Below are 21740 nucleotides of genomic sequence, written 5' to 3' on the forward strand. Positions count from 1 at the left end.
AAATAATTCAATTTATTATGTTTCTAATAAATCATCATCATTATTTAAATTATTTTAATTACTCATACAAAGAATATGACGTTAATTGAAATACAATTATAATAATTATAAATTATTATTTTTTAATTTAATTTATAGATAAATTTCGTTCAAATCTAATTCATATTCAGGAGGACAGATCGATGATTTACATAATTGTACACCTTCGTGCATGAATATAATATGGTTTCCACTATGATTTTGATTATACCAGTTGCTACATTCTGAACATGACACGCGATACGTTTATATATGACAAGTGGGTGTAAAATAGATTTAACATTTGATTACGTACTTTCAAATGATTAATCGTTCAGGTGTCACGAATGGTCAACAAATTCGATTCCCTTTGATCCACCGATTAGAATTTTTTCTCGTTGTTTTCGATTGTAATAGGAGACTATTTGTGATATGACAACTGTTTGATCGAACAGTTTTCAGACTAGAACATCGTAAAACGTGTAGAGAGATAGGAAACTTTTAATTTAGCGAGACAAAGATATTTACGACATTTCCTCTTAGCTGAGATATTTTCATTAGATCTCGTATTCGTCTTTAAAGGTAGAGATTTCAAAGAGAGAATTCCCGATAAAGCTCGATATTAACTCGACCAGCAAGAACGTTTAAAAATTAAAAATAGAAAATAGAAAATTTTATGAAAAGAAATATTCCCAAATGATTCCTATTTTATTGTTTCACGCGTATATAGAATCTAACAAAAGATAATATATATATTTTTCAATTTTAGTGGATTATTTGGATTATACTTGCTGTATTCGATACTCACGTGTTATATCACGAAATTGGAAAAGGGATACGATGAAAAAAGTAAAACGATTAATACAGAAACGTTTATTTATAATCTATAAATAATTTCTCGTTTACGAATGAAAGGAAGGATAGATTTTCAGCCGGGCTCAATAGCTAAAAATCTATCGATCCTCTGTTTCTCATACAAAAAAATCATACGAGAAGAAACAATTATCCCTGCAACTTTTCTCGATGACATATTTACAAATTTCATGTACATTTAAACGCTATATAAATAATTATGAGCTCAACATTAATATTACCGTTATACTTATTTACGAATAATTATATTACTTACGAATATATTTGAACATAGGTGTACATCTTACTTGCATATATGCAACTCGTAAATGATCATTCGTTGTCGAGTATCCATAATTAACGCAACATCGTTTCCTTTCCTATCACGATGTATAATTTATTGAACGAAACTCTCCAACGTTCCGATATTTATTTTACAAATGAGCTTATATAATCTCAGTGATATCTAAATTTACACGAAAATACGTCACGCAATAGTGTATTAATAAATTACACGAATATTATTGACACGAATAATAAAACAAAAGAGAAATAAATGTTGATAAATCTCGTCGTGCATTTACTTTTCATATTTGCTCTCTATTTCGTTTCGTTCTTAACGATTATTATATCAATATCATTAATATTAATTTTAATAATTAACATTCGCGCGATCGTTTTCCACAATATTAACATTATTGTATTATTTTTGATGATACAAAAAGCAAAGAAGAAAAATAATTCCAATATTGACGCTACAGAATTTTCGATTAAACTTGAGCACGGATCAAGTTTATGTTTCCCTTAGTTCAATAGGAGATCAAGTTTATCTTTTTTAACAGACTGTCAGCCCCGATAATAGCTCGAAACTTAAAGTTCAATTGATTGTGAGATTCTCGAAGAAAGGATTCAAACTTTCAGCATTTGTTTTTGATAGAACAAATTGAAGTCCTCCTACTTCACGTATTTTATTTTCTCTCCACGTTTGTCTATTAAGAACATATCCTATTTTTTGATAAAATGAAACGCGAAGATTCGAATATCGAATATATAATTCGTTATTATCCTTCTTTACGCATTTGCAAAAATTACGTGATTTCGATGATATCAAGATGGAGTTCGAAACAGCAAATCAACCAATTCGATCTTCCTCTTAGAGGTGAGATATTAAAAATGTACTTATATTATGAACACCACTCGAGGTGAATCACATTATACGCGAAGAAAAATTTATACTCCATCCTATCATCTATCGTGTATGATGCAGATTTACATTTCCATCTCCAACATTCTCTATTACGTAATATACGCTACCGTAACACCATAATACCGATTCCCAAGGATAAGATTAAAAATTATTCAAGAGAGACTTATAACGCTAACTCTGAATCTCTCTAAAGACGCGTGGTCTCTAGACCTTTCAGCCTGCATCATACGTAAGTGCTTTGCACGTCCGTTTGTTGCGTGGCAGGTTGCCATTTCTTCATGATTCTAGGTTTGAACAGCTGGCCGAAAGTGGTGCGGAATTGCCTGGACATGGAGCAATAGAGGATGAAATTGATGGCGCCATTTAACAAGGCGAGGATGTCCATCACCTCGCCGAAATTATGGTAGCAATTACGAAAGAAACAATCGCCTAGAACACCGGATAGAAGGCCCAGAATACCCTGAGGTATCTCCGTGACCAGGAATAGGAGTAACACGGCGACGAGCATTTTTGTCGTCCTATCAGCTCTCCTCTCGGATTTGCTCGGCCTTTTTGGGATCAAACCGTTACCCATTACAGCGATGTTCTTGCACTGGTTGTAACTCTTCAAAGCCTGCTTCCTCCCTTTCGCTCTGGAACACGATTGCACTCGATATTAATTAATTTCTCTTTTATTCTTATTGTTAATATCATTATTTCTTTTTACAGATATTTCTCGAAGACAAAGATGCTTTATTTTATGCAATTAATCGATGGAACGTCGAATCGAGCTACTTTTTTTTTAAATAGCTTTTACACGATGACAACGTTGTTTCTTTTACGTGGGTGGAATTAAAGAGGGTAGAAGAAATGTCAACGAATTTTAATTTGTTATAAATAGTAACGTTAATAATTGTTAGTTTCATTCTGATCTATATTTGTAAAAATATACCTGTAAAGAGCTTTTATCAACCAGCAGCTAATAATAGTGAGAATGACGCAGGGTAAAAGTTTCACCACCACCCCTAGTATCCAGAAATTCAATTGGTAGAAGAAGTCCTTGTGCTGGGAGTAGTCGGCATCGACTATGTACGCGATTTCCAGGATGCCATTCTCATTTACAGTTTGCTTTCTTATCTGAGAATTAGAAATAAAAAGTAATGAATTTTAATTTCATCTATCTAGAAGAAAATCTAATTATAACTGGACTAATCTTTCGAAGTAAATGGTTATTTATTTATTGTTATTTATTGATTATTTCAAATAAACTACTTACTCCAAATACGAGATAACTAGGAGCACAGGCAATAAATGGCGCTAAAAAGCTGCTCCATAGAGCCATTTTGCATCGAGCTGCGGTACACCAAGTATTGTACTGTGGAAATCTGTGATAACAAAAAAGAAGATTGGATTTTTGTATCGTAAATTTAAGCAGAATTTTTCTTTTATTTTTTTCCAATCATGCGTTGTATTAATGATATTTCATTTTCAATACAGATTCATCGAACTGTTCGATACGTCAAACAACGTTTTTGTGCACCAATTGAATTTTCAATCATCTCTTCAGCCCTTTTCAGAGGAATGTTTTTCAAAATTTCGAATTTGCCAAAGACAGGATATCAATTCATTTCAAATTCATTAATTTTAAAAAGTTAAGCAAAAACACATACGTGTGCAAGCAAAATTAAAGGTAAGAGGAAATCGAGCATAGATTTTATTTTTATTCTTTATCAAGCAAAAAAAAAAAAAAAAAAGAAAATCTTAAAATTTCATCGTTGCCTTTCGATCATGATTTTTGTTCAAATTTTCTCGAGATCGTAATACTTAAAGAGTTAAGAGTTTCTATCGATCGGTTCCCATCTAATTCACCTTTATTGAAAAGCTTTATTTCATTATTCGCTCGTAGATTCGTTTATAGCGGTGAAGTAGAGAGTTGAAATGTTCCTTTGATGTCTTAAATCCCATCGTCATTCAATCTATGCAATTGAAATAATTAATCAAGGATCTAGTCGTATCAGATATAGTGATATTGCTCTGATCTTTCAGATTAACATGTGAAATTCCACGTGTTTGCAATTTCCAATTTTTACGATTTGATTCTTTTTTCTCATCTGTGTAAATATAATGAAATGATTAAATCATCTTCTATATATCCCATATGCGCATATATTACTTGGAAAGCTTAAGCTCAGGTTATTTTTATCGTAGCTTTATAACATTGCACCATAATCATTGCATAATCTCTAATTTATTTGGTTTTTTTGAAAATACATTTTTTTATTTTTTTTTCTACTTATCTAGAGAATATTCGTAGTAAAAAAGATTTAATCGACGATACAGAAATTCACATTAACGAAAGTTTGCTCATCATCTCAGAAATATCAAAGCTCGATCTTTGAAATGTAAGAAAAAAAAATCAACGAATGTAATACGTGTTTCGAGATGAAATTGGAATTATATTTGAAATTATAGTTTAAATTTAAAAAATATCACGTTCCTACTCGTTTTCTAAGAACGCCAATTTTAAACTTTATGGAGAATATTGTTATTTTAGAATAATATAAAGGATCGAAATTAATGAAACAGATGTCTTGTAAATTGAATTCCATCCGATTGAAGTGAAACAATCGGTCCTCGAGATATATATAGCTGATACAATTTAATCGAACGAGTGAAATATAATGATCTATAATCTCTTTCACGTCTCGATAATTCTCTGGTCTTTTCCACTTCTTTGATTTTCAATACAATGTAATTAATCCTTTTAAGATCCAATTAATTGCCAATTTTCATTTTAAGAAATTATTTATTTCGAATCTTTATATTGAATAATTGAAGTATATAAGAAATCTGTCACGTATCATTAATTCATATTTTCCATCAAAAAAATTTTTATTTTTTTAAATATTATTTCTGGAGAATCGACATTTTTCGATCTTTTTTTTCTTTTTTTCTTTTGATTGAATCATCCATTGTTTTTATTGTGCTTTGTTTTTACACCATTCCATTTTAAAAATACGAATGTATTTGAAGTTAAAACTCTCGAGTGTTGTTAAGAACGTATCATTTTATTTCTAAAATAGTATGAATACGCGAAAAGAATTTATAATTTCATCGAATTAATTCTCGCGTTTCATCTTGGTTTGTTATACAGATTCAAAAGTTTGTTCAAATCGAATATGGTCTTCTAACTTATACACGAATTGTCTATAGCAAGCACACTTTGTGAATACTATCCACGAGTTTCAAAAGTCTACATTATTAAATTTCGAAGTAAATGATGAAACGAATATATTCGTTGTTCGATATTCTAAAACTGAAATTATCTCTTTCTCCCCATTTCATCCCCATTTATTTCTCTATTATAGATCTCGAGAAGTCGGTAATTTGATGTAATATCGATTTTTCTTAAATTGTTAAAAGTATTTAAAAAGGTTTTAAAGGTTTGAAAATTGAAAAGAAAAAAGTGAAATTATGATATTATGAACGTAACAAAATTAATATTGACATTTTAGCATTTTAATCTAACGTAAATAACAAAATTAGCAGAGAGCTGGATGTGAAAGCTACAACCGTTAAAAATGAAAAATAATTTCAAACTTTTTGGACGATAATATATACTTCTGTCAAAAATTATTAATATTTTCAAGAATTAAAAAAAAAAAACAATCACATTAGGATACAGATTGAAAACTTTTCAAACATAAAATTTGTTAAAATTAAAGACAATTAAAATTGCTATTTGTAGCACTTTAAATTTGGATAAATAACGAAATTAACAAAAAATAGTGAATATTGGAAAAGTGATTTCAAACTTTTAAATCTATATTTTAGTAGTTTCAGCGAAACTTTATAATAGAGATGTATTCAACGTTATTTGATTTATATTCGTGAAAGAAGGTAATTAAAGACAATTTTACTTTTATTATTTTTGTACCAGATTATTTTATCCTTTATTTTTTTATATTTTAATCAGTTGTGATCAGTTCATAATTTAAAATATCACACGTGTGATATGAAAAATACTTTGAGATTCAAACGAAGCAACAAAGAGAAGGAAAGATGGTTCATGAACGGTATGCTAATATTTTTATATCGACACTCTCATAATTGAGACTCCATCTCATATAAATTTACTGATCTTTCTCTATTATTAATGTATACATCTAAAAATCCAAGAATATTTTAGAACGTTACGGTTTTCCTTCCAAGGCAACTTGGAATCTATCTCTCTTGAGTATACACGTCTATGGAAATTTTATTTTATTTTCCTCTTGCTCCTGTCTATATTTTATATTCTTCTCCATATTTTTTCCTTATATATTTTCTTTACCCTTGATATTTTATTACATCTCAAATTTTTTTTTAATCCCTCTTTTTAATTATTAAATTTTTATCTCTTATCTTACATATTGTTTTTTCTCTTATAAAAGATAGAATAGAATGAATGGATAGAATAGAATTATTTCTACAAATTTATCCAAGTATCAATTTCATCACGATAATACGTATGTCAGAAGGATCGATGGAAAATTCTATGGTATAATATATACGGATTATATATATCTTCACATTGATTCATCGATAGACCGCGTCATTCGTGGAAATTGAAAAGTAGTTTTAGAACTTTTAGAAGGTTCAGATATATAGATAGTCGATAGAAACGATTTTAGATAAAATGACCATAAATTGATCATATGTAATAGATAAGTTTATTGATTTCAAATTTTATCCCGTTATCGCGGTATACATTATCCAGTTTTTCTTGATATCATTTTTCTTGATATGATGAATTGATAATTAAATTTTTTCAATATTTATTGGAACAATATAAACAGTTTGACTCGATTTATCCAGAATGAAAACGTTCAGTTTCTTTCATATCAGTTATATGTTTGACTGTAAAATTTATTTTCCACGCGCGTGGAATAAGTATGAATTTTTATATTGACATAGTTCATCGATTTATATGTATATAAATTCGAATAAATAATAATAAAGATATTTTAAATTAAGAAAGAAATGTTTGGACAGCGGAATTGGAATTTTATCTAATTTTGTCTATTTCTTCTGAAGCTAAATAAATAACAGCACGATATTACTTAATTTATTATCTCAAATATTTACACGTTTGAGGAATATATAGACATAAAAATTAAATCGTAAAAATTTTAAATATCGAGTAAAAAGAAATTCGAATAAAAGAAGATCGCATAAAATATTATAAAAAGAATCGATGCTGTGATCTGTAGTGATAAAAAATAGAAAAAATTCTGCAAATCAAGTCTTGTTTTTTTCTTTCAACCATTTGATTACGTATGTACCATCGATTGCTACATTTTCTTTGTTTAAAAATACGCTTGTTCCAAAAAAATTATTCGTTTCAGTTTTGCAAACGAACATATCGAAATCGTTGTCGTTTATTAATTGGATTGTAATTAAAAATTTATCTCCTTAACATCGAATAATAAATATTATGTCACGAAGATTAATATACCACACCATTGTACAGAATATAAATTACAAATTAAATGTATGATATAAAAAAAAACCAATATATTTAATTTATAAATATGAATACAATTTAAAATGATTCAAATTTAAATTGAAAAAGATAATTTTTAATTTTGTGATAAAATAAAAATTTATAAATATTTAGTAAACGTATCGATATTTAATTTTTTTACTTTTCTTTTTTCTTTCTTTTTTTTTTTTTTACGTGAAAATAATTGGGTTTCTTTTATATTAAAATCATTTAAAATTCAATTATTCCCGATAATGCCAGTCAGGCAAAACGATATAATTAAATATACAAATAAAAAGGATCGTTGATCACACGAGAAATCAAATATTTCCATAAAATGATCAGATATAAAAAGAGGGATGTCTTTCTTTAAAATTTCCATACAAATTCGCAAATTCTATCATAGTATTTTGTCTCGATTTAACAAATAAATTCACTGGTTTAAAATAAATTCACATCGAATCAATCTAAATCTTTGTCCTTATGCAGATATATCCATTTTATCTTGATCTAACAATTTTCCGATTTTCACGCGGACGAATGTATTGATCCGATCCCCATTTCTCTCTCATTCCTATTCCTCTTTATCGTTTAAAATAATCCTAGCACGATACAAATTTATCTTATTCCAAAGAAATGCAAGAAAGTGCGCTTTCCGTGTCCTCTTTTTCAATGTTTCCTCTTCTCTTCTGGATTCCCGCAGGGACAGGATGTCAACGATCACAAGTTAAGATAAAAGCAGAAGACACAGCTTCCGGAATTCCCTCTAGAGTTAAATATTAGAGCCATACGTTCCGAGTTATCGTTTCTCGTTACATTCTCTTATCTTTTCTCCATGATTTTGCATTTTTTATCGATGTTTCTTCATTAATTTTTCGCATGATACTAATTCGAGAGATTTTTTTTTGTTCTGATTCGTTGCACAATTTCTTCTCCGCGCATTCTCAATATGATTCAATATTTGAAACATCTGGCATCGTGCTTATGCAGATTTTTTATAAGAATTTTTATAAGAGGAAACTTTTGTAAAGGGGAATTAGTTTTGAAAATTTGATATTTTATATGCACTCGTTTTGTCAGCCGCGTTTTGATTATTTTTTGTAGAAAATAGATGAATCGTGTGATTTTTTTTTCAAGTCTTTTTTTCCCATTATAGTCCAAGGAATGAAAATGGAATACGATCCTCTTCTTTGCGGAATATTATGCAGATGCCTTATTTGCGCAAGCAAATGGTCAAGTTGACCGTAAAATTGCGGAGAATTCACGTTTCGTGAAAGAAAATATGCTTACAGCGGGATTTATATAACAATATTCTTGGAATTGCATTGGCTGCATTTCCTTTCATTATGATCGTTGCGATCATCTGATCTATTTCTCGTGTAAAATTGTTTTCCAATAATGACAAGTTAAAAAATGGAAGATAATCGATTTTGTCACGCAAATACATTTTTATTAGATGTAATAATATAGTTGAAAATGTGATGTAATTAGATCAAGGATTGTTTAATGTTTATAAAATATTTTTATTTTTTATTAACTTTCAGAATGAATTTATAATTCTTTTGTTGCCATTCAGTAACGATGTATAATAATTTTAAAACGAAGTACATTCGGATAAATAGTGAATTATTCGTAATTTATCAAACTTTATTGTTGAATTCCCACATAATCGTATTTTTATTAAAAAATTGCAATTAAAAATAAAATAATATTTTTATAAAAATCTGACCAGAGTTAGGAGGAAGTTACACAATCACGCATCAGAGTATTACCGTGTGAAATTTCGAATGTGGAGGAAAAAAAATAAAAAAATAAAAAAATCGTCGAAGTATTCCTATTCCTATTGGACGTGGAAGGATCCGAGCAGGGTTACTTTTTTTCATTCTGAACTGAAGTTGGAAAGTGAATTATACGCCAATTTTTCGACTCGCTTGCTCGGGTGCAAAATTCAAAAACTTTTTTAATTTTTTTTTTTTTTGAAAAAAAGAAAGAAACCTAGACCGAATTGCATCGATAAATTATACTTCACTCTAGAAATATCTATCGTTTCTTGCTCGTATACGTTCCAAACATTTTAATCTCATTAATGATAATCCATAACTGGATATAAATAACTACGAATTATGTTTCATTTTTAGAAATATTTATACGGCTTCTTGAATGTATATGTATATTCCAAACATTCTAATCTCACTGTGTGATAACATTTTCCACGAGGTTACCATATAATCTAATCACGCGCATGATATATCGGAAGGATTTGCATAACAAACGACCATTAATAACCATTAATAAATTAAATAAATCAATTTTTCTTGACCATCTGGCTTATCTTATAATTGATGCGATTGATCTTTGCCAATAATAATATTCACCATTGCCTAATAATTTTATGCGAAATGTATTACGGTCGATAATAACGCAATAATTTACACTCGACACATTCTTTAGATTAAATTACCGTGTTTTCGAATATCTAAATTTGCACCGTTTACCGAACTCTCTCTCTCTCTCTTGCAGCTTAGGAAAATATATATAATTACGATAATCGCGTTAAAATACATACTCCAAGTATCAAGGTTCGTGAAAATACATTCGGGATTACTGTTGTACAACTGAATTTAACTTAATGCACGGTTATTTTTTCCACCATCGTGGAAACTCTTATTGAATAATCGATACGTTTCATTGTGCACAAGTGTGTTCGATTTCTTTCAGCTACTATTTCACGGATTAAGATTTAACGGCGATTCGAAATGGTACGTTTAATGATTGGTCGTTTCTTTCGAAATAGCTAGATAGAAAGATTTAAGCAGAAATACAGTGGAGCTTGTACGAAATTTTAATAATTGTATCTAATTGTGCTTGAGTTTTTATTTATATGGTTATATTTTCTTACGTTTAATACAAAATAAATAAATAATTCATTAAGCAATAATGAATTTATTATACTTGAGACATTATTGTGATTTTAGAGGAAATGTTTCGTGAAATTCTCTGATGTTAATATGAATATGTTATTAATTCGATGGAAGGTTATAGCTAGAGGATAGAATTAAATAGATTTATATTGTTTGTATATTCTATGTAAAATTAATTAAAATTAAAACTGTAAAATGGAATATGTTAGTATAATCGTTACTTATAATCGATGTTCTATCGATTTATTTCAGTATCACGAATATACAAGTTGTAATTAGAAAAATAATTTTATTAAAAGATGTATTCCTCTCCTGTTTGTAAAAAGTTTTTATGATTCTTGATTAAATGTGTTTTATATATATTTCCTCACGTTTTGTATGCAATTTAATTTTATCACCACGGAATTGAATAATTTATAATTTCGTGACAGATAAATGTTACCTGTGACACAAATTTATGTGAAATAATTTTCACATTCGAAATCTCAAATGTTAAACAATTTCTGATTCGATACAACATATTACGAAAGATTAATTAACGAAATTAAAATATAAAAATATAATATTTAAGTCAAATTTATGAAAAAATTATAAATGGAACAAAATATTTTATCCGTAAGATCTATTGAATTTTATTTTGAGTTGAAAAAAGTTTGATTTAAATAGTTTTTTCCAAGGATTTTCGAGAAGCGCTTTTAATGCTCTCCCTATTTTGAAGCAAGCTCTCTACTCTGCAAAGTAATATCCATGTAATTTGTTATTTGACAAAAGTTGTATTAAATTCGTAACACTGTTATAAGGAAGATAGAATATAATAATACGAAATTGTCTCACAAATGTGTTACATTTTCCGTGAATACATCGTATTTGTTCAACTTTTGAAAAACTGGTTACATTTTTCCTTAATGACTATTCCTCGGTCTCCTAGTTTTATTTTCTTCTTTAAATGTGTACTCGTTTATTCATGCTGCATTTAACGTTTCCACAGTTTCTATCGTAAACTTGCGAGTAAAACTTGCTGCGTTAAACTCGACCCCCTTCATTAATAATGGTAAAATATAATTTTACCATTCGGAATCGTTTCATTTATTCGCGAAACTTTAATGTTTTATTAGATGCGAAGCAGGTATGCATCAAAGTTGCAATCGCGCTATCGCCAACTTGTTTTATTAGTTCGACGTTGTCTCTAACTTTCAAACCAATACTTGTCCAAGCATTACAAGTAAAACTTTTCTCACTTCGACAAATTTACATAGCCTGATTTCGTAGTTTAAATTCAAAATGATCCAAGCCGCCAAAGCAAGTTCTGTCGATCACTTATCGACGGAGTTGACTTTTTAATTTTTACTAATTTCTTTTAAGAGTGCTTCCCTTTAAGCTCTTCGTGTGTATCAAGGGACGAGTGATCTCATTCTTTTTGAGTGGCAGTTGATAAGTCAACTGTATTATGATCTATTATCAAAAAGAATCTTGCTATAATATATATATATAATTTTTCTTCTTTCATACATTTCTTTACAAAGAAAAAAAATCGTATTATATCCTTATTGATTTGTTTTCCTATTCTCAAATTGCACACGTGTATATTTTAATATTCTATAGATAAAAAAATCATAAACAAAGAATTCCATAGCAAACGATCGATAATGAACGTACTTTCGTCTTTTTTACATTTTCATCCTCGATTCGAGAATATATGATAATCTGGAAGAGTAACATTCTGTTTAACGATTGAACGTGCTTCGAGGGTTGATCATCGTTTCGTGAAATTATTGCGAGAAAAATGAACGAGATTGACAGATTTTCAATTTATGATGTGAATCGTGATTTCATGGGAATACACGTACAAACAAACAGAAGGTTGATTCAATTTATAACAAACAACATATATGATGGATTTCTACATAGAGTAAAAATATTTGTACAATAAAAATGAATAATTCTCTTAACAGATCATTATTTCTCTATTCGTTATTAGTGAGTACAGGAGAATGTAAAGAACAATTTATTGCTCGTATATTAAATATTTTATGGAATTGAACATGAAATATTTTATATGACTCTGCGTAGGATTTTATTCTGTATTAAATGTAAAAGTAAAAAATTAATTAATGCAAGATATATCTGACGATATTCTATCAATATTCGAGATTTAGAATAACGTTATGTAAATTTGCTCATATTAAATTAAATTACCTTGTTTTCTTCAATAATATTTTGAAAAAATATCACAATGTATATAAAATTAAACATTTAAAATTTAATCACGATCATCTTATTCTACTTGATCGATCACAATTATCTTTCTCTACTTATCCTGATTTCGATCATCTTAAATTCATCATTTATAATATCGCACGATTAATTTACAAATGGAAATATCATTTTATTAATTTCATTTCGTTCTATTTTTCCTTATTTTCTACAAAAAAAAGTTATCTAATATAAACGAAATAGTGTCGTTTAATCTCAAACTAGTATATTTTCGAATATAAAAAAATTCTCGCAAATTGTTTTATTTTGATAAACGAATTGGGGCGTATGATTGAATCTCGTCTGAAGTCGAACGATAACCGAGTACAATGAAAATTTTTCTACTGAAAAAAAAAATAAAAGTTTATTATAGCCGTATCTTCGATATAGATTATTCATTTTTAGAAACAGATCCATTATAGTTTTCTTAAAATTCGATATTAACAGCAATATAAAAATTGAAATATAATCGTAAAGAATCGTAACGACGACGATACATCTTAAAATTTAAAGTTAAAGAAGATTATATAAAACGAAAAAATGAATTGAGGGAACTGTGTTGTATATACATAATACATTTAAAAAAATTAAGCTATATTACGAAAGAAATAACCATTAAAAAGAAATTATATTAAATCGTGTTTTTTAAAAAGACGCGAAACTATATCGCGTTAAACAGAATTGTTCCCTGAAATAATTTAATTTTCTTTTCAGGTGAAATATCCAACTACTTCGCGCAGATGAGAGCGTGCTTGATTATTACTACCAATTAGCATTCTCAGAAGTTGATAATCCAATTTTGCGAAACCACAAATATAGGATAAACCCATATACACAATTTAGTCAATTGTTCCAACACCTGAATTCAAATATTCCGCGTGCCCCAGCATGATTTATTTCATTTATCGAGCGGTAACTCTAACATTTCGTTATAATTAAAATACACCCCTCGTTTTATTTAGAATTATTTCGAACAATCATTTTGCTGTTTACCGATTAAACGGATCGATTGCAATGTAAATCAGTGTCAGTGCGAGAACTTTGCGCCGCAATAAGTAAACTTTTATATTTGATCATCGGCGTGTGTACAATCTTAGACACATGTGTGCGTTACAATTATAACACTGTGTAATTGAGCGAAACGTACGGTTCCACCCAATATATTCAGTTTCTGCTTAATGAATAGTTGGTTCACGTATACACACAGTATCAATTAGTAACGTGTAATGTTACATTTAATAACGACCAGTGATCAAATTGTTACTTATTTAGGTGTACAAGCTAAATTCGATTCATTTTCTCCGCTAACCTAATTGGATTTTCGATTATGCTCTCTCTTTCTCTCTCTCGCCCGATAGAGAGATATTTCAATTATCTTGGTAACAATTATCCATCAACGAATTACAACTGGAACGGGTTAAATTTGACATCCGTCTGCGTTATTTTTAATCTTTTTCAAGAAATAATCAAGCTTATTTTTCGATATTCCGTTCTTAATTACCGAGGGACGAGTAATTAACTCGTTCAAATTTGAATTTTGAAAGAGAGAAGTGGACAAAGTGGATGATATTAAACTTACTTGCAAAAAAAAAAAAGACTCGAAAATTAGCTGGAACTGCAACGAAACAGTGTCCTCGTAATGAAACACGCCCTATAAAATTGATTAACCGTAGTAATTAACTGCAAAACTTGACTACCTCGAAATTTATTATTGGCTAAATATTTATTAATTTTGAACAATTGCTTAACATTTACGAATATACGAAAATATTTCCAGAGTTTGTTGAATATGGAATGAATAATAATAAAAGTGTCTCGAAAGTGGTGATTTTGTCTGTAAAAAAACCCCAATAAAAGAGAGAGATTTCGATCTCGAGGGTGTCGTCAGGATTATTTTAAGTCGTGGAAGTGGTGGATTTATGTAATTTGATACAGGAGGCTCGCAAATGGTGAAACTTAATACAAAATATCCCATAAATTCGTGAAAATTGATAGAAATAAATCTTAAATGTTAAATCGAGTCGAGGAGAGAAAATTGCGAATTTTATAATTTATTTTATAATTTCAAGAAAGAATCTTGCGACCTTAATTTGTGATGGAACATAGTTGGATTAAATAAATTTCACTTATTTTAGTACGATAATAAAAAAAAAATATAGAATCGCAATGTTGAAATGCAAACATTCAACGTATTGAAAACCGATATTTCGTTTACAATATTTCCACTCAATGTATCCGAGTTTTGTCTTCCCTTTTCCTTTTTTCGTTGCGCAAATTTTCTCAATATTGTCAAAAAAATTTTTCACGCGAAAAGCAAGGTAATTGTAAATTGTTTCCATTCTAAAATTTTTATCTTTTCCAGGTACAAAATTTGCCAAATTTCATCATCAAATCGTAAAAATTTTCAACCATTTCCCTTCGTACAAATCGCTCCGTAATTAAAGTTAAAGTTCAATCAATCACGAGGATCTTGAACGAAACTGGAAAGCAGAATTATTATCCCATCATTATCAAATCTCGTTTACAATTCACGCGAAACGCTTAATTTTTCATCCGAGTGAAATATATTTATCGGATATTTACGAGACAATTGTAACGAACGATGTAGATTAAATACGATTTGAAAGGCGGCATTAAATTAATTGGCCAATTTACGACAACGGTGGACAAAGAAACGTGAAATTACAGACGTCCGTAATTCGACCTGCAAATACCAAATTGATCGAATCTCGCATCGGAACGGCATTGAATTCTGTAACACCGATGGAACGAAGTAACCGGACCTTCGATTAACGCATCGGCCGGTCGAAACGGAAGATCGTAATTCGAAATTCGTGGCCGTTTCCAATAAAGCGCATCAACCGTCGTGGATACGGAATTCTACTACTCACCTAATAGCGATGTACCTCCAAACGGCGAGGGTGAGCGTGATGGCGATGCTGATGGTATGGAGCAATTGTGTGAAATGCATATGGAAGAGGACGAACACCGCCCACCCGTAAGGAAATATCTGCCTCTTTGGGAGAACGATGTACATGTAAATAGCGAACGGTATGTATTCCAGCATGACGAGCATGTCGGCGGTCGCGAGACCGGTGAGAATTCGGTTTATGGGCGTCGCGACCATGTCTTTCCTCGTTAACACGACTATGTTCAGCATGTTGGCCAAGGTACCGAACAAACACACCATCAAGGCAACGTAACCGTGATAATTCTTGTACTCGATCGCCAGATCCCGAACGGTCCCGTTGCAGTAGCAGTCGATCTGTTGCTCGCAATTGTCGTTGCACGAGATCGACAGATTATCCATGAACTTGTTCACGTAATCGATGTCCTCGTCCGTGATGTTCAAGCTGTTCCAGAAGCTCGCGTTCAATCGATTCATGGTCGATATACGATGAATCAGACGACTCAGGTGTAGAAGGGTTGCGTTCAAGTGCCGGGTATCCTCGTAATGTACGTGGCGAGGCATCGCATCTCGAGGGATGGCCGCATCCTTGCTCGATTCGATGTCTTTTTTATTTCTTCCTATTTCTCTTCTATCCGCTCCATTTCTTCCTCCCCTGATTCTTGCTCTTCGATCCGTTCGACTGTGTGAATATCGGAACGAGTACGTTGATCTTTGACATGTTGAGAAACGCAAAGTCAAAGATTACTTTTTATTATTTATAAAAAAATAAACCGCATGAGGGGGAGGAGGAGGATCATTTAACAAACGATCACCTCTGTAAGTACTCTTCTAAATCACCTCCACGCTTCGCGATGGATGGAACGCGACGGTAACTGTCCCGTTCTCGATACTGGCCTCGACATCGAGGATAGATAAAAAGATTCTCTATCACCCTCGCGATTCTACAATAACCCTTTTATTATCCTCGTTAAGGGTGTGGTTTACGATGCTTTCGTGACCAATCGCTCCGTTTAGGCATCGTTATTCATCGCACTCCGCACGCGAGAACTTTATTAATACACGGGAACGTATCCAATTTACGATCCATCGAAGGTGCATTCGAACGGAGATGCGAGTCACGTCGTCCAAGTTTCCATCTCTCTCGTCTTTTCCACTTGTCATTATATCTCGCTTCGCTTTTCCAGTTTTTCGTTTCTCAGAGAGCGAGAAACGGGCATCGATCGACGCTGTTTCACATCCCATTCGAATTAGTGAAACTTTCCTCCGCGAAAGGCGTTCAATGGAGATGAAATGCAAGTTATTTCAAGATCGTTCGCCACGTTTTTCTCCCTTCCGTTTAATCCCTTGACCTACATTCCTCCGTTAATCTCGTTAAATCCCCCAGAGCCATTACCATCTTACAAAATCTTGTGTAATTCGTAACTTGTGTCTAAAACCCTTGGACCGAGAAATTCAGTTCTCGAGATAATTTCTTCAATGATAATATATATGTATATATACATATTTCCCGATTCACTCCCCTCAGTCTCTTTTTCCAGATTCACGTACAGACTATTCGAATCGATTCATCGACCATTGCTTCCATTTCAAACAAACACTTCAAACATTGTTCTTGAAGATCACTTTCAACCCTCTTCGAGATATGACCCTCTCTCTTAAAAAGTTCCACCAGGGATTTATTTTTTATCCTCTTATCCTGGCTACGATTCAGAAGGTCATTCCTTCGTATTTTGCTCGATTTTCCTCTCTCCCTCCCTTCCAAAAATATATATATATTTTATAATCTTGGAATCTTCACGCGCCCTGCCTGCTTTTCTTCTTAACCCGTGCCACCATTTACGATTTCAATAGCCGTCCTTCCAAGAGGGATAATCCCACGGGACACGATCCATGGATCTTGACGGATTGAAGCTCCTACATGGAACGACGTTTCGGCAACCGGGGAGGAGAAGAGATCGATTCCATCTATGGACGTGTCTCTTCCTCGCGCGATTTCTTCCAGATCATCTTCTTTTCTACCTCGATACAGATATATATATTCTCCCGTTGAAACGGGACAAGTTATAGAATTTCGACCTCGAGAAGAGATGTAAGTACCGATTCTCCGCTCTTTCGATTTCTTCAAAATTCCTTATGCTTGTCCTCCCCAACAGGCAGAAGTGGACCTGGAAAAGATTGTTTGCGTTTGATCAATCGCGTAGAGGGAGAGATACTCGTGATTTTTTCCTTGGGAGAAGGAACTTTTTTCATCGTGATTGGTTGGTAACAGAAGGTGAAATGTATAAAGCGGTCGATACGCGTGAAAGTTTAAAACAACGTATGAATGAATTAACGAGATCTCGATAATAGGGATTTTCGTTGTCGATAAATTTTATTTGTCATATCAATCGAGCAAGGATTCGATGGGTAAAGTGATCTTTTATAAAAATAAACAAGGATAATAAAACACAAAGAGATATTGTGTGATATGTTTGTAAAATATCGAATTTTAATTCGTTTAATTCATTAGATTTTTAGGGGAGAAGATCCGGCCAGACATAAATCTCAATCAATTTTACATTTTAAAATAACGTGGTTTTAAATTTAATCGAAAAACTGGTGGTATAACGATAAGGGTAGGGAAAAGAATTCAAGTTATATTTTCGTAACGAAGTATAAGCAAGAAACAGAGTGGAAACGATAATGCACATCCTGCATTAATAATGTTTTCCAAGCACGAGTTATTTTATTAAGTAGCAATAACAATGATATCTTTGTATCTCTTCATTTTTTATCTGTTCCTTCTCTAAATGTTATGATAAATTTACAGATGATAAAAGCTTATGAAGAGATTCATACATAAACAGGTTATACGGCAACGTGCGGAAAATTTCAGTGTCGCGTTAAAAATGCAACGTATTTCATCGATAAAATTGGAAAATATACACGAGAAATAAAAAGGTACAGATACATAATGTTATATATGGGATTAATTAACGTCGAATTTGTTTAATTAATATCCTTAAAAGATTTCAAAATATATTACAGCATACAAATAATAAAATACTGGAATAAAATTGGAAGGAATCGGATGAAAGTTTTCATGATTGAAAAAAACTTTTGAAATTGGAAAAGTAATCCAAGTTCAAAACGATGAATTTAATCAAAAGGAAAGAGTTTTACAAGCAAACAAAGAAAAAAAAAGATGTAATGATGAATTTTTTTCATGATAAAAGTTAAAATGTCACTAGATTTAATCCATTCTTTTTTTATTTTATTCCTCCAAAAATTAAAATTATTTATGAATAATTTTCTAAAAATATTCAGTTTTAAAGCTTTCAAACGAAGGAAATATAAAAATAGGATAAATTTATTTATTCTTAATTAAATTACCCATAAAATATATTCAATAAGTCCATGATATTTATTTTATCTTATGAAATTCCATTTATATTTCAAATTTACATATATTTCTGCATTGTATTTAAAATATATTTTATATTAGATTATTAATTTAAAATCAAAATTAATTTCATATCAAATAAATTTACTTTTCGTGTTATATATTTTTAAAATAAATTTAATAAATTCATCTAACGAAATGATTTTCAAAAAAAAAAAAAAAAAAGAAAAGATCACTATTATTTATTTTTCCCACAAATAACTAAAATGTAAATGCATTAACTTGCTTTTGCAAATCTTCAACGCATGTACAACGTTCATTTTATTAATTCTCTATGCAAGCTTCCTCAGTCTTCGATAGATTACCTCTTCATTGCTTCGTAACTTAATTGATTCTTGATTAACTCTCTCTTACAAGATCTTTAGCATGTTCTCTTACATTATATTAACTAAGTATTCCTTAATGTAACGATATCAATTTTATTAGCATTGCAGCGTAAATTAAAAATTCACGAACTTGTTATTTGTAAAATTTAAAACAGAATTGATATCCAATATTGAATTCATTCATTTTTAAATGGATAGAAATTAAAAATCTCGATTGCAATGTAATACGTATACATAGTAATTGATATCATATTTTCGTTTCCTATTTTATATAAAGTATGCTAAAAATGGGAACGGCGTTCAACTCAAGATTCTTGAGATAATTTCAAGCAACATTTCCCTTTGTAGAAATTTTTGCCACGTTTTTGTTAACGAATTTTATTAACAAAAAACAACTCGAAAAAAAATCGAATTTATTCAAGATGAATAATAACAATTGTGATATAAAAACAAAAAAATATAAAATATGTCTAAATATCTCTAAATTAACGATAAATTAGTATATATTTGGAGAAGAGAAAGAAGAAAATAATGGTAAAGATTGATGAAAAGAAGAAATTGATAAAGAAGGAGAAAAAGAAGAGGATGATAAAGAGAAAGGGTAATTGCAATAAAATATAATTCGATACAATTTGATAAAAAAATATTTGTCGTATTCAACAGATTTTCTTCAACATGTTTGGATTTGTACTTTGTTAGCGGCATATAATCAACGCTATCATCATGGCTTGATTAGTCTACACATTTCTTGATTGATCACTGTTTATTAATAACTCTCGCTAATAAAAATGTACGTAACGAAAGTTTTTTATAAAGAAAAATAAAGAAAAATTGCTTGAAATTACCTCAAGAATTTTCAATTAACTAGTGTTTTTATATTTTTAGAATATATTGTATAATATCATTCGTGTGATCGTTTTAAATTTTCTTCATCTTTTTCATTGATTTTTGTGCACTTTTAATATCCGTAAAGCGATAACGGATTTAATAATCTTTATGTTGAATATCGGATCTTATGAAATTATTCTACAAATGGTGAGTAATATATTTTTGGCACTGTAATACTGTGTATATTTTAAACTTAACACAATGGTTTATTTTTTAATTTACTAGTAAATTAGATTTTTCTGGTATAAATTAAAAAAAAAATATTAAATTTATGCTAAAAAATATACAATATTCTTTTCACATTAATTTCGAAAGAATCCTTTCCCTTTTAATATTTAAATTTCAATTCATTTAACTAAAACATAATATCATATAAGATATATATATATAAAGTTTTTTATAAAATCAATGCAAGAGGATTAATCGATATTTAATCCTTTCGAATAATTATTTCGACCTCGGAATCCAATGTTATTATTTTAATTTTATTATATTTCTTCTTCTCTTTTGTTTAATTTAATTTAATTTTGTTTAATTCGATCGCGACAGAGTTTTTCACCAACTATTTCTCTAATAACATTACAATTAGACAAATTTAATTTTCAATCCATGCCGATAAAATGTATATACATTTTTTTATTTTATTTATATTTGAATATAAATGCTTAAATACGAATGATATCAATGAATAAAATAAATTATTAATAAATTACTTAAAAATTTGACGAGTGATAATACGATAACGAATCCTGTTATGTATTGTGTATATTCACAGGATATTCAAAAAATGTGAAAGAAATGGTTGACTGAAGATTCCTGAGATAATTTCAAGCAAAAATTCTTCCTTTGTAAAAAAGACGTATAAATCATCAACCAAGTTTGAACAAGTCCAAACAACATGTGTTGAATATTATAAATATTATTTTATAGGAAAAAAAATTATATCGAATTACATCTTATAAGAATAATGGGGATAAATTAATTAGGAATAATGAATAAATTAATTATTATTCGTATAGAACATCTCTATAAGATTCTTTGCTTCAATTTCTTCTTCTTCCCTTCTTTATCATGTAATTTCGTTCTTTAGTTTAGCGCTTCATTGGTTAGTTTGTTAATAATTCATTAACAAAGTTATAACAAAAAATAGTTATAACAAAAAAGTTTCTGCAAAGGAAAATGTTTTTTGAAATTAGTTCAGAAATTTCCAATTAATCGGTATTCCTACATTTTTAAAATACTTTGTATTTATTATTATATATAATTACAATTTTTAAAATTAATTATTCGAAAATTTCGCGATTGTATAATACTAAAAAGTTTGTAACGAAGTATATAAGTATGATTATAACTTATGAAACTTGCATCATATAAGCTTGTATCGATAAAATAGTTTGTCTGCGGATAGATATTAAAACG

At 29.9% G+C, this 21740-nt stretch overlaps 1 protein-coding gene and 1 long non-coding RNA gene across 2 annotated transcripts; one reads left to right on the forward strand and one right to left on the reverse strand.

The window, feature by feature from the left end:
- Positions 1 to 876: 876 nt before the first annotated feature.
- On the reverse strand, positions 877 to 16226 carry LOC107996600 (G-protein coupled receptor dmsr-1). The gene is made up of 4 exons (XM_017054750.3): positions 15646 to 16226; positions 3333 to 3441; positions 3009 to 3193; positions 877 to 2709 (listed from the first exon to the last, which is right to left on the reverse strand). The coding sequence occupies exons 1-4, from the start codon at positions 16224 to 16226 to the stop codon at positions 2301 to 2303; spliced, it is 1284 nt and encodes a 427-aa protein (XP_016910239.1). The 3' UTR covers positions 877 to 2300.
- A 1392-nt stretch (positions 16227 to 17618) lies between these two features.
- On the forward strand, positions 17619 to 18990 carry LOC133665619 (uncharacterized). Its single transcript, XR_009829627.1, has 3 exons — positions 17619 to 17754; positions 17819 to 18605; positions 18693 to 18990. It is a non-coding gene; the product is annotated as an uncharacterized LOC133665619 (long non-coding RNA).
- Positions 18991 to 21740: the final 2750 nt, after the last annotated feature.

Source organism: Apis cerana, linkage group LG5, assembly GCF_029169275.1.
Source record: "Apis cerana isolate GH-2021 linkage group LG5, AcerK_1.0, whole genome shotgun sequence".
Taxonomy (NCBI): domain Eukaryota; kingdom Metazoa; phylum Arthropoda; class Insecta; order Hymenoptera; family Apidae; genus Apis; species Apis cerana.

Excerpts from the sequence above, each read along its gene's own strand:
- LOC107996600 (XM_017054750.3), bottom strand. The coding sequence starts at position 16,226 with ATGCCTCGCCACGTACATTACGAGGATACCCGGCACTTGAACGCAACC. Across the intron at positions 3,194-3,332 it reads CTAGTTATCTCGTATTTGGA|ATAAGAAAGCAAACTGTAAA; the intron begins GTAAGTAGTTTA and ends TCTAATTCTCAG. Across the intron at positions 2,710-3,008 it reads TTGATAAAAGCTCTTTACAG|AGCGAAAGGGAGGAAGCAGG; the intron begins GTATATTTTTAC and ends ATCGTGTTCCAG.